This window comes from Mesoplodon densirostris, chromosome 15, assembly GCF_025265405.1.
Source record: "Mesoplodon densirostris isolate mMesDen1 chromosome 15, mMesDen1 primary haplotype, whole genome shotgun sequence".
In the NCBI taxonomy this organism is placed as follows: Eukaryota; Metazoa; Chordata; class Mammalia; order Artiodactyla; family Ziphiidae; genus Mesoplodon; species Mesoplodon densirostris.
In genome coordinates this window covers 38,282,979-38,298,012 of record NC_082675.1, presented here as the reverse complement: position 1 = coordinate 38,298,012, position 15,034 = coordinate 38,282,979, and the positions used below count along the sequence as shown (strand labels likewise).

General features: G+C 40.2%; 1 protein-coding gene across 1 annotated transcript in view; it reads left to right on the top strand.

Annotated features, from left to right (window-relative positions):
• The first annotated feature begins 6,326 nt into the window (after positions 1–6,326).
• USP14 (ubiquitin specific peptidase 14) overlaps positions 6,327–15,034 on the top strand; it is a 45,734-nt gene continuing 37,026 nt past the window's right edge. Inside the window, exons 1-3 of the mRNA XM_060118181.1 lie at positions 6,327–6,553; positions 11,399–11,544; positions 13,663–13,695. Coding sequence (XP_059974164.1) covers positions 6,538–6,553; positions 11,399–11,544; positions 13,663–13,695 — 195 coding nt within the window. The 5' untranslated portion in view covers positions 6,327–6,537. The remainder of the gene's footprint in view (positions 6,554–11,398; positions 11,545–13,662; positions 13,696–15,034) is intronic.

Here is a 15,034-nt window from a genome sequence, read left to right as displayed (position 1 = left end):
CCAAGTGTTTATAATTTAGTAGAGGGGAAAAGATAGAGGAATATTAAAATTATAGATGCTATAAGAAAGTGTACTGCATATTTGCTGGTTTTCTTCTTGGGGTGGGGGAAGCTTGTGGTAGACAGTGTAATGCTCCCCCAAAGATGTCTGTGTCCTAATTTCCTAAACCTGTGAATATGTTACTATATATGCCAAAAGGGACTTTGCAGATATGATTACTCTAGGGATGTTAAATGAAATTATCCTGGGTTAGCCAGGTGAGGCCAATGTAACCACAAGGGTCTTTATAAAGAGGGAGGCAGAGGGTCCAAGTCAGAAGAGTTGCTGGGAGGATGGAAGCTGAGGTCGGAGTGATGCCTTTGCTGGAGCGGGGCCATGAGACAAGGAATGCAGGCAGCCTCTAGAATCTGGGAAAGGTAAGGAATGGATTCTTCCCTAGAGCCTCCAGAAAGAGTGCAGTCTTGCCAATAGCATAAGGTTAGGACCGTTCTTGGTCTTCTTCTGTCTGCCAGAACTGTTAAGATGATAAATCTGTGTTCTGGGGTTTTCTTGGTTTTTTTGTTTGTTTTTGGTTTTTTGTTGTTTTGTTTGTTTTGTTTTAAGCAACTAAATATGTGGTAATTTGTTACAGCAGCAATAGGAAATAAATACATAGCTCTTTGGTTTTGGGCAGCCCATGCCCCACACCCTGATGTGTCTGGGAGGTGGAGCCAGGCATTCTTTTCCTCATCCTTGGTCAATTATACGTTCTTGCTCAGGACATGGAATTTTGAGAGAGTGAGGTAGACTTGGAATTAGAAATTAGTTATGGAGGTGGTGGTAGCAGTGGCCAGACTGTTTCTGTGACATGACCTGGCCTATGTTTCCCACTGCCCATGTCACTGGGTTCCTATCCATTATCTAGACCTGTTTCACAGGTTTTCCTATTGATTGTGTCAGTTTACCCTGTCTTACCAATTAACTCCTTCTCTCAGGTTTCTATTGTTTACAGCCAAGAGCTCTGATGAATTCAGAGAAGCATATAGTTAATGTGTGCATATTTCAATATTCCTAGTAGATTCTCAGTCTTAGGAGGGGAGAGCCTTTGTTTCATTCATCTTTGTACCCACGGCTTCTACAGTGAGTGTCTTGCACCCAATACATACTTGTTGAATAAAAGGAGCAAACAACTACGATGCTGCTACTTGAAAGAAAGGGATAATTATAGAGGTAGGCTTGAAGTTTATATGAAGGAGTTAGCATTAAATAGAGACTTGAAAGATGCATAGGATTTCTGTTGGCCAGATAAGGAGGGGGCATTCTAAGCAATAAACCATAGGTGGTTCACCAGCTAAAAACCTTTCTGGTATTTGGCCACCTTTTGGAGACCTTGTTTATTTATTTATAAACATGCAGGTTAAGATATTACCAATATATTCATTATTTAAAGAAGTCAATCTTAAGCAGAAGATTCTCTCCATTAGACACCTGTAGACCAGGGCTTAGCAATGTATGAGACATGGGGCAAGGTTGCTGCTATCTACAACTCTTGCTGACATCCAGGGAGACCAGCCATGCAAATTTCCTTTTATGCTTCCTTTCAGTGCTAGCTAGCCCTGTTCCACATCCTCACTGTGCCCCATTTGTCTTAAATTCAAATTCCCAGATCCCCCAATGAGGCAAGAAGTTAGTTGTACCAAAAGTTGGGGGTGTGTGTGTTGAAAACAAAGTTAGTGTAGAAGACTCCCTGGTCAAGTATATAATGAGTAAGCTCAAAATAGTTTTCTCTCACATTCCAGTTCTCACAGCATCAAATAATTCCAGAGTACCTGCCAGATAGCCACAATTCCTGTTTATAGTTTGGTCGGGGGAATACAGACGTTAAAGAAATAGGCATATGATGAAAGTTACTAGAGGGAAAGCACAGGGTGCAATGAGAGACAGTATATGATAAGCACTGGCATCCTTCCATCTTTAGGCCTCCCTTACTGTCAACTTCACAGGGCAGCAAAGAGTTTCCCACTGAGGACCTATCCAGTATATTTTTAAAGATATATTTTATAGAACTACATTACTGAACATTTGGAAAATAGAGAACAAAGCTACCCATAGTCCTCTACTCGAGCCACACCCTACAAAATCCCTCTCAAGTTTTTATTGTGTAATCTGTAATAGCTACCATTTATTGTACACTATGTGCAATGCACTGTGCTAAGTATCTTCTATACAGGATCTTATTTCATCCTCGCAACAATCCTATAATGTAGACATTTTATCTCCATTTTATAGATCAGGAAACTGAGGCTCAGAGGTTACACAGCTAGTAATAATGAGATTCAAAACAAGTCTGAATCGCAAACCAAATCCAACAACACATGGAAAGGATCATACCCCCAATCAAGCTGGATTCATCCCAGGGTCACAGGGATGGTTCAGTATACACAAATCAATCAATGAGTTACGGCACATCAACAAAAGAAAATACAAAAACCACATGATCATCTCAATAGATGCAGAAAAAACATTTGATAAAAATTCAACATCCATTCATGATTAAAAACTCACCAAATTTGGTATAGAGGGAACAAATCTCAGCATAATAAAAGCTATTTATGACAAACTCACAGCCAACAAAATACTCAACGGTGAAAAGCTGAAAGCCCTCCTGCTAAATTCTGGGACAAGACAAGGATGCCTACTCTCACCACTTCTATTCAACATAGTATTGGAAATCCTAGCCACAGCAAACTGAAGAAAAAGAAACAAAAGGCATCCAATAGAAAGAGAGAGGTAAAAATGGCTTCCCTGGTGGCGCAGTGGTTGAGTCCACCTGCCGATGCAGGGAACACTGGTTCGTGCCCCGGTCCGGGAGGATCCCACATGCTGCGGAGCGGCTGGGCCTGTGAGCCATGGCTGCTGAGCCTGCGCGTCCAGAGCCTGTGCTCCCCAACGGGAGAGGCCACAACAGTGAGAGGCCCGCGTACCGCAAAAACAAAACAAAACTGTAGTATTGCACAAAAACAGACAGATGGATCAATGGAACAGAACAGAGAGCCCAGAAATAAACCCACACACCTACGGTCAGTTAACCTTTGACAGAGGAGGCAAGAATATACAATGGAGAAAAGATATCCTCTTCAAGAAGTGGTGCTCGGAAAGCTGGATAGCTACATGTAAAAGAATAAAATTAGAACATTCTCTAGCACCATACACAAAAATAAACTTAAAATGGGGCTTCACTGCCGGCGCAGTGGTTAAGAATCCGCCTGCCGATGCTGGGGACACAGGTTTGAGCCCTGGTCCGGGAAGATCCCACATGCCGTGGAGCAACAAAGCCTGTGCACCACAACTACTGAGCCTGCGTTCTAGAGCCTGCGAGCCACAACTGCTGGAGCCTGCACACCTAAAGCCCGTGCTCTGCAACAAGAGAAGCCACCTCAGTAAGAAGCCTGCGTACCACAACGAAGAGTAGCCCCCACTCGCCACAACTAAAGAAAGCCCGCGTGCAGCAACGAAGACCCAACGCAGCCAAAAATAAATATAAATAAATAAATAAATAAACTTAAAATGGATTAAAGACCTAAATGTAAGACCAGATACTATAAAACTCCTAAAGGAAAGCATAGGCAGAATGCTCTTTGACATAAATCGCAGCAATAGTTTTTTAGATCTGTCTCCTAGAGTAATGGAAATAAATGAGACCTAATTAAACGTAAAAGTTTTTGCACAGCCAAGGAAACCACAAACAAACCACAAAGAAAACCTACAGAATGGGAGAAAATATTTGCAAATGATGTTACCGACAAGGGATTAATTTCCAAAATACACAAAGAGCTCATACAGCTCAATATCAAAAATACAACTCAATCAAAAAATGGGCAAAAGACCTAAATAGACATTTCTCCAAAGAAGACATGCAGATGGCCAACAGGCACATGAAAAGATGCTCAACATCACTAATTATTAGAGAAATGCAAATCAAAACTACAATGAGGTATTCCCTCATGATGGTCAGAATGACCATCATCAAAAATTCTACAAATAATAAATGCTAAAGAGGGTGTAAAGAAAAGAGAACCCTCCTGCACTGTTTGTGGGAGTGTAAATTGGTGCAGTCTATGGAGAACAGTATGGAGGTTCCTTAAAAAGCTAAAAATAGACTTACTGTATGATCATGCAATCCCACTTCTGGGCATATATCTGGAGAAAAAAGATAATACATGCACCATGTTCATAGCAGCACTATTTACAATAGCCAAGATATGGTAGCAACCTATATATCCATCAACGGATGAGTGGATAAAGAAGATGTGGCATACATATACAATGGAATACTACTCAGCCATAACATAGAATGAAATAATGCCTTTTGCAGCAACATGGATGAACCTAGAGATTATTATACTAAGTGAAGTAAGAGAAAGACAAATATCATATGATATCACTTATAAGTGGAATCTTTAAAAATGACACAAGTGAACATATTTACAAAACAGAAATAGACTCAGACATAGAAAACAAAGATATGGTTACCAAAGGGGAAAGTAGGGGGAGGGAAAAATTAGGAGTTTGAGATCAACAGATACTACTATTCATAAAATAAACAACAAGGCCTCAATGTATAGTACAGAGAAGTATATTCAATACCTTGTAATCTACACTGGAAAAGAATCTGAAAAAGTATATATATATATATTCTGAATATATATATATAATATAGAATACTTATAGAATCACTTTTCTGTACACCTGAAACTAACACAACTTTTATTTTTTAATATTATTTATTTTTGGCTGCATTGGGTCTTCGCTGCTGCACGTGGTCTTTCTCTAGTTGCGGCGAGCGGGGGCTACTCTTTGTTGCAGTGCCCAGGCTTCTCACTGCAGTGGCTTCTCTTTGTTGCAGAGCACAGGCTCTAGGCATGTGGGCTCAGTAGTTGTGGCACGCAGGCTCTAGAGCGCAGACTCAGTAGTTGTGGCACACTGGCTTAGTTGCTCTGCGGCATGTGGGATCTTCCCAGAACAGGGATCGAACCCATGTTCCCTGCATTGTCAGGCAGATTCTTAACCACTGCGCCACCAGGGAAGTCCCTAACACAATTTTTAAATCAACTATACTTCAATAAAAAAAGTCTGGGGTGGGATACGGAGGGTGGGAGGGAGGGAGATGCAAGAGGGAAGAGGTATGGGGACGTGTATATGTATAACTGATTCACTTTGTTATAAAGTAGAAACTGACACACCATTGTAAAGCAATTATACTCTAATAAAGATGTTAAAAAAGTTTTTTAAAAAGTCTGAATCTATGAACAATGGTTTTATGTACTGCATAAATCCGATATACTCAATAAATCCGATATACTTTTTCCACTTAATATTACACATATTACTTTAACCTTCTGTGTATCTTTGTGTTACTTTGGTCACATTTTGGATCATATTTTTATGATAGGCCTTGAATAATGAAGTAGTGAAGGGTGAGTAAGACTCCTGATGTAGACTGATAAAACTCACTCTCCTATGGGCTGTACTGTTTTAAAATATGGACAATTTAATTTTGAAATACGGACAGTTTCAACTCCTCTTTTGCAGTATAGGTGATCATTATAAAACCTCTATATTAGGCAAGAAAGCACCTCAATTTTAATTTCCACGTTTTCGGAATTCCTTCGTTTATTTACAGGTTCTATTTCCTTTCTAACTCATCTAGAAAGTTTTAAACTGATCTCAGCCGTGACAATTTAGAGTTTGAAAAAGGCCTCAGAAACCTTCCAGTCTAGCTTCCTCATTTACCAGGCTGAGGAAACAGGTCCAAAACAATTAAGTGGAGGGCTGCACGTAACTTCCACGGGGCAGTCAAGGGCGCTGTATCTACTCCTTTACTAGAGCCAACCTAGGGTCCGAACAGGTGTTAGAAACAGCAGTAATACAACCAAGACAGACCTATCTCTGAAATATTCAGATCATTTTGATGTTTATTTTTGTTGCAAAATCCTGAATGGGAGGGCTAGACATTTTCATTAATAAGTAGACCAAGTTGAGGGGCGGAGCAAGGCTTTTCTCCAGCCTACATTAACAGAGAGAATAAAGCTGCCCCACTGTTTGGAAACAGTGGTGAACGACCTCCTAAAAGGATGCCGCTGGGACACTAGGTTCCCACTATGTCTGCAGCCGGGCGGGGCGGGGCGGGGCGGGGCGGGGCGGGGCGGGGCTGGGAGCCGGTGGGCGCAGACGGGGTGCAGTGCGCAGGCGCGCACCTGTGAGGCGCAGGGGCCCCGGGCGCCCCGCCTCTCCCGGCCGCTCCCACCTCCCTTGTCTCTCCACCCGCAGGCCCCGCCTCGCCTCCTCCCCACAGTCGCCCCGTGGCTCGGGCGGACGGCGTGTTGCTGCGTCATCGCCAGTGGCCGGTTTGAATGAGGCTCTCGTCGCACCGTGTCTGCCGCCAGCACCGCGCCTCCGCCTCGGCCGCCGCCACAGCTTCTTCACGGCCCTTTCCTTTCGCCGCCCTTGCCAGGCCCAGCCTTCCTGCGCCGCCGCAGCCTCCTAGCGCGCCCTGCCATGCCGCTCTACTCTGGTGAGCGCCCTCCTCGTCCCGTGCTCCACAGTCCCGCCCGGGGCTAGGCCTCTGTGTAGGCCTGGCCTGCAGGGCGGGCGCCCTACTGAGCATGGGGCGGGGATTCCGCGGCGTGGAGGGGACCCTGGCCCCTTTCTCTCTCCCTGCGAGTTCCGGGCCCTGCTACGCGAGGGAGCCGTGCCCTTCCTGGGCCGCCGGGTGGGTGGGGTGGGAGCCGGAGGGGAGGTGGGGAAGCAGCGAGCGTCCGCCCCTCCGAGTGATGACTTTGCAGAATAGTTCTGTCTCTGTCCTTGGGTGCGGGGTAGGGTGAGGTTGTGTCCTGGGGCAGCAGGGACCAGGCTGGAGGTGCAGTGGCATTTCCTGGGCCTCTTCAGTGGTAGCCGTAGCCGTGGAAGGGAGCGGCCAGGAGGGAATCCTCGGTAACGGAGTGATGGAGGGACCAGGGATGTGAGGTTAAGCCTTCCTTCCTTCGTCGTTCTGGGGGTTTCCCTCCATAGTCTCCCTTCGCTTACCCCTTGGTGCCACCACCCCGTTTGTACCAGTTTCAGTTTTATCCCGAGGCAGATTGCGAGCTTTTTGCTTCATTTTCATTTCATCAAACACTGTTTTGTGTTTCTGTGTCCGAAGCACAGTGGTAGCTTTGAGAGGTAAAGGAATACAAATGTCCGCGGGTATCATTTCCTTTTGATTGGCGTTTGACAGGGTTTTTTTTTTGCGTGATGGCATTCCAAGGTGTTGGCCAGGGATCATGTTTTTACTGAGTTAATGGACCTTGCTGTCTCCTAGTGTAATTCAAAATGGCCCCTAAAGTGTATGTGGTGGCTCCAGTTGGCTATGGATGTGTGATTCATTGGCCATCCTTGACACTCTATCATAATTCCTTTATTGAAGATTCAGCGTTTTCAAAGAATGACATCAAACAAAAGAATAATGTTTAAACTTGACATGGATTCTTGATGTTCTAGAATCTTGAATGCTTTAATAATGATTTTTTGTTTGTTTTTTGGTGAAGTATAAAAGAATAGCTTTATTGCTTTGCCAGGCCACAGCAGGCTAATGCCCTCAAAACTGTGTGTCCCCAAATGCTTTAATAATGATTGCTCAACCTCTTTTTCTAAGGCCACAACAATGGAACAGTAGAATAGTACTTGAAATCTTATGTTTATGCAATATAGAATTTAAGTGGCATTAATTAAGTAATGGCGGTAAATACCTGTGTATGCGAATACTTAACCACACACAGGTAGTTTGTTCCCCTCAAAAAATGCCTGTACTCACCAAACTTTCTATCTTAGAAATTGAGTTCCATCTTAAATATTTAATCAGATCTTTTCCTCATTTCCAAAATGAGGGAATTGAAGTAGATTTCGAAGGTTTCTTCCTTTGACATCTCCATATTGAGAATCTGTATTTTCAGATTCTGTAAAAAGCCCTATATTAAAACAAGGACATCTTAAGTACTGTCATAAGTTTTGATAGAAAATTAAACGTCCAGACACTTATGTGTTTAAGCGCTGTAAAAATTAGCGAACACTTTTTTGTCTGGTACAAAGCTAATGTTTTTTATACATGTTGCTTTGTTTTAATTTTCAGCATAGTCCCGTGGTACTAGTATAATTCTCTTTTATGGCAGCGGTCCTCAACCTTTTTGGCACCAGAGACCAGTCGTGGAAGACAGTTTTTCCACAGTCCCGGGGTGGGGGGTTGAGGGGAATGGTTTCGGGATGATTCAAGCACATTACATTTATTGTGCACTTTATTTCTATTATTACTACATTGTAATATATAATGAAATAATTATACAACTCACCATAATGCACAATCATTGGGAGCCCTGAGCATGTTTTCACTTCCCACTCACTGATAGGGTTTTGATATGAGTCTGCAAGCAATTGATTTATTATGGTCTCTGTGCAGTCAGATCTGTCTGCTAATGATAATCTGTATTTGCAGCCGCTCCCCAGCGCTAGCATCACTGCCTCAGCTCCACCTCAGATCATCAGGCATTAGATTCTCATAAGGAGCAAGCAACCTAGATCCCTGCTTGCGCAGTTCACGCAGTTCACTGTAGGGTTCGTGCTCCAATGAGAATCTAATGCTGCTGATGATCTAACAGGAGGCGGAGCTCAGGCGGTAACGCAAGACATGGGGAGCGGCTGTAAATACAGATGAAGCTTCTTTCCCTCACCTGCTGCTCACCTCCTGCTGTGCGGCCCAGTTCCTAACAGGCCATGGTCTGGTATGGTCCGTGGCCCCGGGGTTGGGAACTCCTGGTTTATGGGTAAGCAAAAAGTTTAACTTGCCCATGGTGACACAGCTAAATAAATTTCAGATAGATGCGTCTTCATTATTTCTAATACTGTTTTGATTTAGTTCTCTCTCTTTTGTTTGTACTATTGTTATATGTTTCTGGTTTGTCTCAATGATTGTAGTCGTTCCCCCTTCAAACCAATATTTTCTCTGCTGCTGCTAGAGTGTTCTAATGTTCAAACCAGACCAAAGTGGCCTTTATGAAAACCTTTCAGGGGCTGCACATATTGTACAACCTGAAACCTGTATGTTTTTTTTTTTTTTGTGTGTGTGTGGTATGCTGGCCTCTCACTGCTGTGGCCTCCCCCATCGCGGAGCACAGGCTCCGGACGCACAGGCTCAGCGGCCACGGCTCACGGGCCCAGCCACCCCGCGGCACATGGGATCCTCCCAGACCGGGGCACGAACCCGCATCCCCTGCATCGGCAGGCGGACTCCCAACCACTTGCGCCACCAGGGAGGCCCAGAAACCTGTATGTTTTAACGTGACTTATGTTATCTTCCCTGACTTGATCTTTGGTCAGTTTCTTCTTTTTCAGCTGCTTCCCCTTCACCCTGGGAATTACTTGTATCTCAGAGGACACCATGCTGCTTTATGCTTTTGAGTGTCTTTTCCAGGAATGCTTTTATTCTTATTCTCTGGCTAACACCTGATTTTTTTCTTTGAGACTCAAAGTTGATAGTGGTAACTCACAGTTAACACTTTCTCCAGAGAATCCTTCCTCCCTCATGAAGCATTCCACTGTGCTCCTCTAGCATTTGTAATATTTATATTGTATTGTTAATTATTTTAACCTTTTTCCTCTCTCCTTTATTAAACTGTGAGTTCGCAGAGAATCTCCCTAATCCTTGTTACTGGGCTTATCATTGAATGAACGCTAACACATTAATTGAACTAGTGAAAGAATAGGGATTTGGAGTCAGGGTCACTTTTTTATATTCTGATTTTAGTAATCAGAGAAATTAGACAACTATTAATTATGGGATTCTCATTTTGCGTAGGTATGAATTTTTCAGTGGAAAATACTATGTACATCCTTGAATGAGTGAGTTTGTTTGTTTATTTATTTATTTTTGGCTGTGCTGTATGGCTTGTGGGATCTTAGTTCCCTGACCAGGGATTGAAACCAGGCCCTGGGCAGTGAAAGCATGGAGTCCTAACCACTGGACCGCCAGGGAATTCCCTAGTTTATTTATGTTAACAGATTGAAATTTTTTATTGTGGTAAAATATATGTAACATAAAGTGTAGTTTTAAACATTTTAAGTGCACAGTTTTTAACATTGAGTACATTCACATCGTTGTGCAGCCGTCATCACCACCCACCTCTGGAAATTCTTCCCGTTCCTAAACTGAAACTCTGTACCCCTGTTTGCATTTCCCCCAGCCTCCTGGCAACCCCCATTCTTCTTTCTGTCTCTAGGAATTTGACCACTCACATAAGTAGAATCATACAGTATTTGTCCTTTTGTGACTGGCTTATGTCACTTAGCATAATGTCTCCAGGGTTCATCCATGTGGTAGAATGTCAGAATTTCATTATTTTTTTAAGGCTGATTAATATCCATTGCGTGTGTATAGCACTGTTGATGGGCACTTGGGTTGCTCCCATTTCTAGGCTATTGTGAAATAATGCTGCTAGGAACATGAGTATACAAATATCAGTTTGATTCCCTGGTTGCCATACTTTTGGGTATATACCTAGAAATGGAATTGCTGGATCACATAGTAGTAATTCTATGCCTGATTTTTGAGGAACCACCATACGTTCTGTCACAGTGGTGGTACCATTTTTATATTCCCAGAGCAATGCACAAGCGTTCCAGTTTCCCCACATCCCTGCCAACACTTGTTATTTTCTGTGGTTTTGTTGTTGTAGCCATCTGAATGGCTGTGAAGTAGGATTTCTATAATTTTTAATGATTTAGCTATATTTTTGGATTCTTCGTAATATTTGACCACCTCTTGCTCAGGAGGCAGACCTTTCAGTTCTTCCACACCTTTCTTCCTATAATCCAGGATCTATATTCCTTAACCTGTTTTCAGTGTGCTTTATTTTCCCAAGAATATTTTTTCTTTTCAAAATATTCTAGCCTTTCTTTCTCCTCTCTACTTCAGCAGTATGTAATATTCAACTGATTTTAATGATTGTTTAAATAAACACATTCTGAAGTCTGTGAACTTTATTCTGGGAAGTGTTTCAGTGTGGTCATATTTTGCAGATATTATTGGAGTAGGATTCAGAAGCCCTGAATATTTACTGACTAGTTTTGTGACATTAATCAATCAGCTTCTTTTAAGTCTCAATTTCCTTATTTATCAAATGAGAAGTTGGATTAGATCCGGTTAAATTTTATCCAAGATCTATTGCATTCACTTCACTCCTGATTTGGTAGGCATTAAGTGTGTAAAAAGATTAATGACATAGTTTGGCTTTTAAGAACTAGCCTAATAGTTCCCTAAGGATCTTCTAAATCTTAAGTCTTGTTATTTTGTAAAAAAAAAAAAAAAAAAAAAATTATGGTTTGTTTGCAGTTACTGTGAAATGGGGAAAGGAGAAATTTGAAGGTGTAGAACTGAATACTGATGAACCTCCGATGGTGTTCAAGGCTCAGCTTTTTGCACTGACTGGAGTCCAGCCGGCCAGACAGAAGGTTATGGTGAAAGGAGGAACATTGAAGGTAAAATTTAGTCCAGATTTTCATTATGTACTAGTGAAAATAACTAGAACCAGAAAATGTAGCATTTAAGGTATTTTTTATTTGGTGAGAGTGTATAGTCTGTGGTATTAAAATTCTTATTCATGTTAGTTTAAGGAAGGAACATTGTAGCCATTTCAAAACACTATATTATAAAGCATCATTAAAATTTTTATTTTAAAATGCATTTTATCAGTGATTATCTCTGGGGGTCAGGGGACTGGGGCACTTTCCATTTATCTGTGTTTGAATTTTTTTCTTATGAGTGTGTGTTAAAAGTATTTCATTTTGTATAGACTAAAAAAGTCTATGTGTATTTCCTTAGTAATTTTCAGTTATGGGGTTAGAAATTTTATCTCTGTTAAAACTATGGAACAGTATGGTAAATTTATTTTTTAAAGGCTACTACACAATGTGTTTTTGTATATACATACGAATGTACCAAATTTACTAAGGCCCTGGTTCTGGAATACTGGAAAACTTAATTTTTCCTTTGGCCTTTCTTGCATCCTACCATTAAAAAGAGCCCCTTTCTCTTAGAAGTAATCACTATCTAACACCTGCCTGGAGATGGGAGGAAAGAAGTTTTTGTTTAAAAGAGAGGGAATTTAAGTTTTCCATTAGTTCCCTTGGAATGATCACATTGATTACAGTTAAGAGTCCAAGCTTACCAGTATCATTGATGAAGGGCCACAGAAAAGATGTGAAGGTATTTTCTTTATTATTGTTTGTAATACTATATAAGTGTAGCTTTTAAAATACACTTTCTTCAAGAGTTAGATGTGAAATGCTAAAGAGCTCTAATTAACTTTAGAGATAAAGATTGGCTACCCTTGTTAGCTGGGCCGTAAAACAGATATTGGTGAAGAAACATTGTTTCCCCTCAAGTTGCAGTACGAGCTTTTGGTCATTAGTGAACTTGGTAACGTAATTTGTGCTGAGCTGTGTACTGGTGGTATACTGTGGAGGATTACAGAAAAATGCTAATTAAATGAAACTATGACTAATAGCTACCACTTACTGAATACTTATTCTGTGCCAGGCTTTTGTTTTCTTTAATTTTCAACTGTATGTATATTAAAAATGAGGAAAGTAAATGTATTTTACATATTTTACTGAGCATCAGAGAGGCTTAAGTAACATACAGGAAGACACCAAAAGAACATATGATTTACAAGTCAAGCAGATCTGGGTTCATTTCCCAACTTTCTGTGACCTTGGATAAGTAGGAGGAGGCATTATTTGAGGAGACATTTATGGTTATCATTCCTTATGATTAGCAGTAATAGCCCTTAAACTAAGAAGGGCATTTAGAAACTTACTGTTCTACTTTGAAGCAGGATGCCCAAAAAGAAATAGTGGCACCACCAAAGGGAGGTGTATTGAGTGCCTGGTACCTTCGGTAAAAAGGAAGGAGTGATATGGAACTGACTATCCTCTGAAGGGAAGGGCTTTTAGCTGCCAAAATATCTGTGGACCAATCGTGGCATTTCAAAAAAAACTTGATTTATATTGAACATACTGAAGTCAAAGTATTTGTTAATTGATTCATAGATGTGAAATGTAGGACTTGAGAAACATTTGTGGACGCAGCAAATACTGTTAAGGGTTAGTTTGCCTTGGGTAGTCTTGTTTACTCTCCTGATACAATTTTTAGTAGCACTTTCATTCTCAAGAGTCTCTTGATTTGGGTGATTAATTATATAATCACCCTAATTATGTAGACCTTATTTCATTTCTGAAGTTATTCTTTATTCTTGTCAAACATATGCTAGTTATTAGCTCTGCTGGTTCCAAATATGCAAAAAATTAGCATCTGTCATTTGTCATCAGTCAAGTGTTTAAGTACTTTTGGTGCTGCCAAGTTTACTGTCTTTTAGATTGTATCTTACGTAGTTTGAACAATTGTTAGACTCACTAGTTTTAGGACTGCATTTGTTTTTTGTTTTTTAAAAAATACTTTTGATTATAGTAATTTTAAGTAAAATCTGCATATAGACAATTTCTATTTTGAAGTAGAAATCTAAAATTAGTTGATTTTTAGATTATGTTTGGATTATATGGGGGTGGTTAAATGTTTATTATTTGTCTTTAAAACAGGATGATGATTGGGGAAACATCAAAATAAAAAATGTAAGTATTATCTTAAGAACACTAGTTACAATGCAGTTCCCTAATTATTACACAAAATGTATTCCAAAGGCCTTTTTTTCTATCTGTATATCCAGTTGTTCCAGCACTACCTGTTGAAAATATTTTCCTTTTCTCGTTGATTTAAGTCAGAGTCTTTCTTGAAAATCAGTTTTTGGTCTATTTTTGGACTCTTGTTTCATTGATATATTTGATTAACCTTATACTAGTACCACATGGTCTTGATTACCAAAGCTTTATAATAAGTCTTGAAATAAGATAATGTAAGTTCTCCAACTTTTTCTGTTTCCTCACGAATATTTTAACTCCTTTGCATTTCCTTATAATTTTAGAATTAGTCAACTCCTGCAAATGGACTCCTGGAATTTTGTTTAGGTTGCATTGAATCTGTAGTTCAGTTTGGGGAGAATGAACATCTTAAACGTATTGAGTACTGAAATCCTTAAATAAGGTGTACTTCTCCATTTCTCTTAGCTCAGTTTTATAATTTTTCACTATAGAGAGCTTGCACGGTTTTTGTTAGATTCTGGAACTTAACATTTCTTGGCTATTTAATGATACTTTAAAAAAATTTGTTTTCCAGTGTTCATGGCTAGATTATAAAATACAGTTTATTTTTATTTTTTTTTATTATTTTTTTTTTTAAATACAGTTTATTTTTAACCTGTGACCTTGCCAAATTCACTTTCTAGTTCCAGTAGTTTTTTTGTAGATTCCATTGGGTTTTCTATGTACATAAGCATGCTCTTTGCAAATAGAGGCAGTTTTACTTTTCCCTTTCCAGTCTTTATGGCTGCTATTTCTTTTTTTGCCTTATTTTACTGGCTAGGACTTCTAATACAGTGTTGAATAGAAAGTGGTGGGAGCGGACATCTTTGTCATTTCCTAGTTCACTAAGACCTTTTAAGTTATGAATGGCTGTTGAATTTTAAGTGCTTTTCTGCTTCTTATTAAAAGGATCATATGATTTTTCTCTTTTATTCTGGTAATCTGGCTAGTCTCATTGATTTTTAACTATTAAACCTTGCATTTTTGGCATGTGCAGTTCTCAGATTTCTTGGTCTTTGTGACCTTTACACTCTCAGAAATTATTTTTTAACCCCAAAGAATTTCATATATATGGGTTACGTCGATATTTATTGTATTAGAAATTAAGGCTGAGAAATTAAACATATTATTCATTTAAAAGTAGCAATAGCAAACCCATTACCTTCTTTTTTTTTTGAATTATCTTATTTATTTATTTTTGGCTGTGTTGGGTCTTCGTTGCTGGGTGCGGGCTTTCTCTAGTTGCGGTGAGCAGAGGCTACTCTTTGTTGCG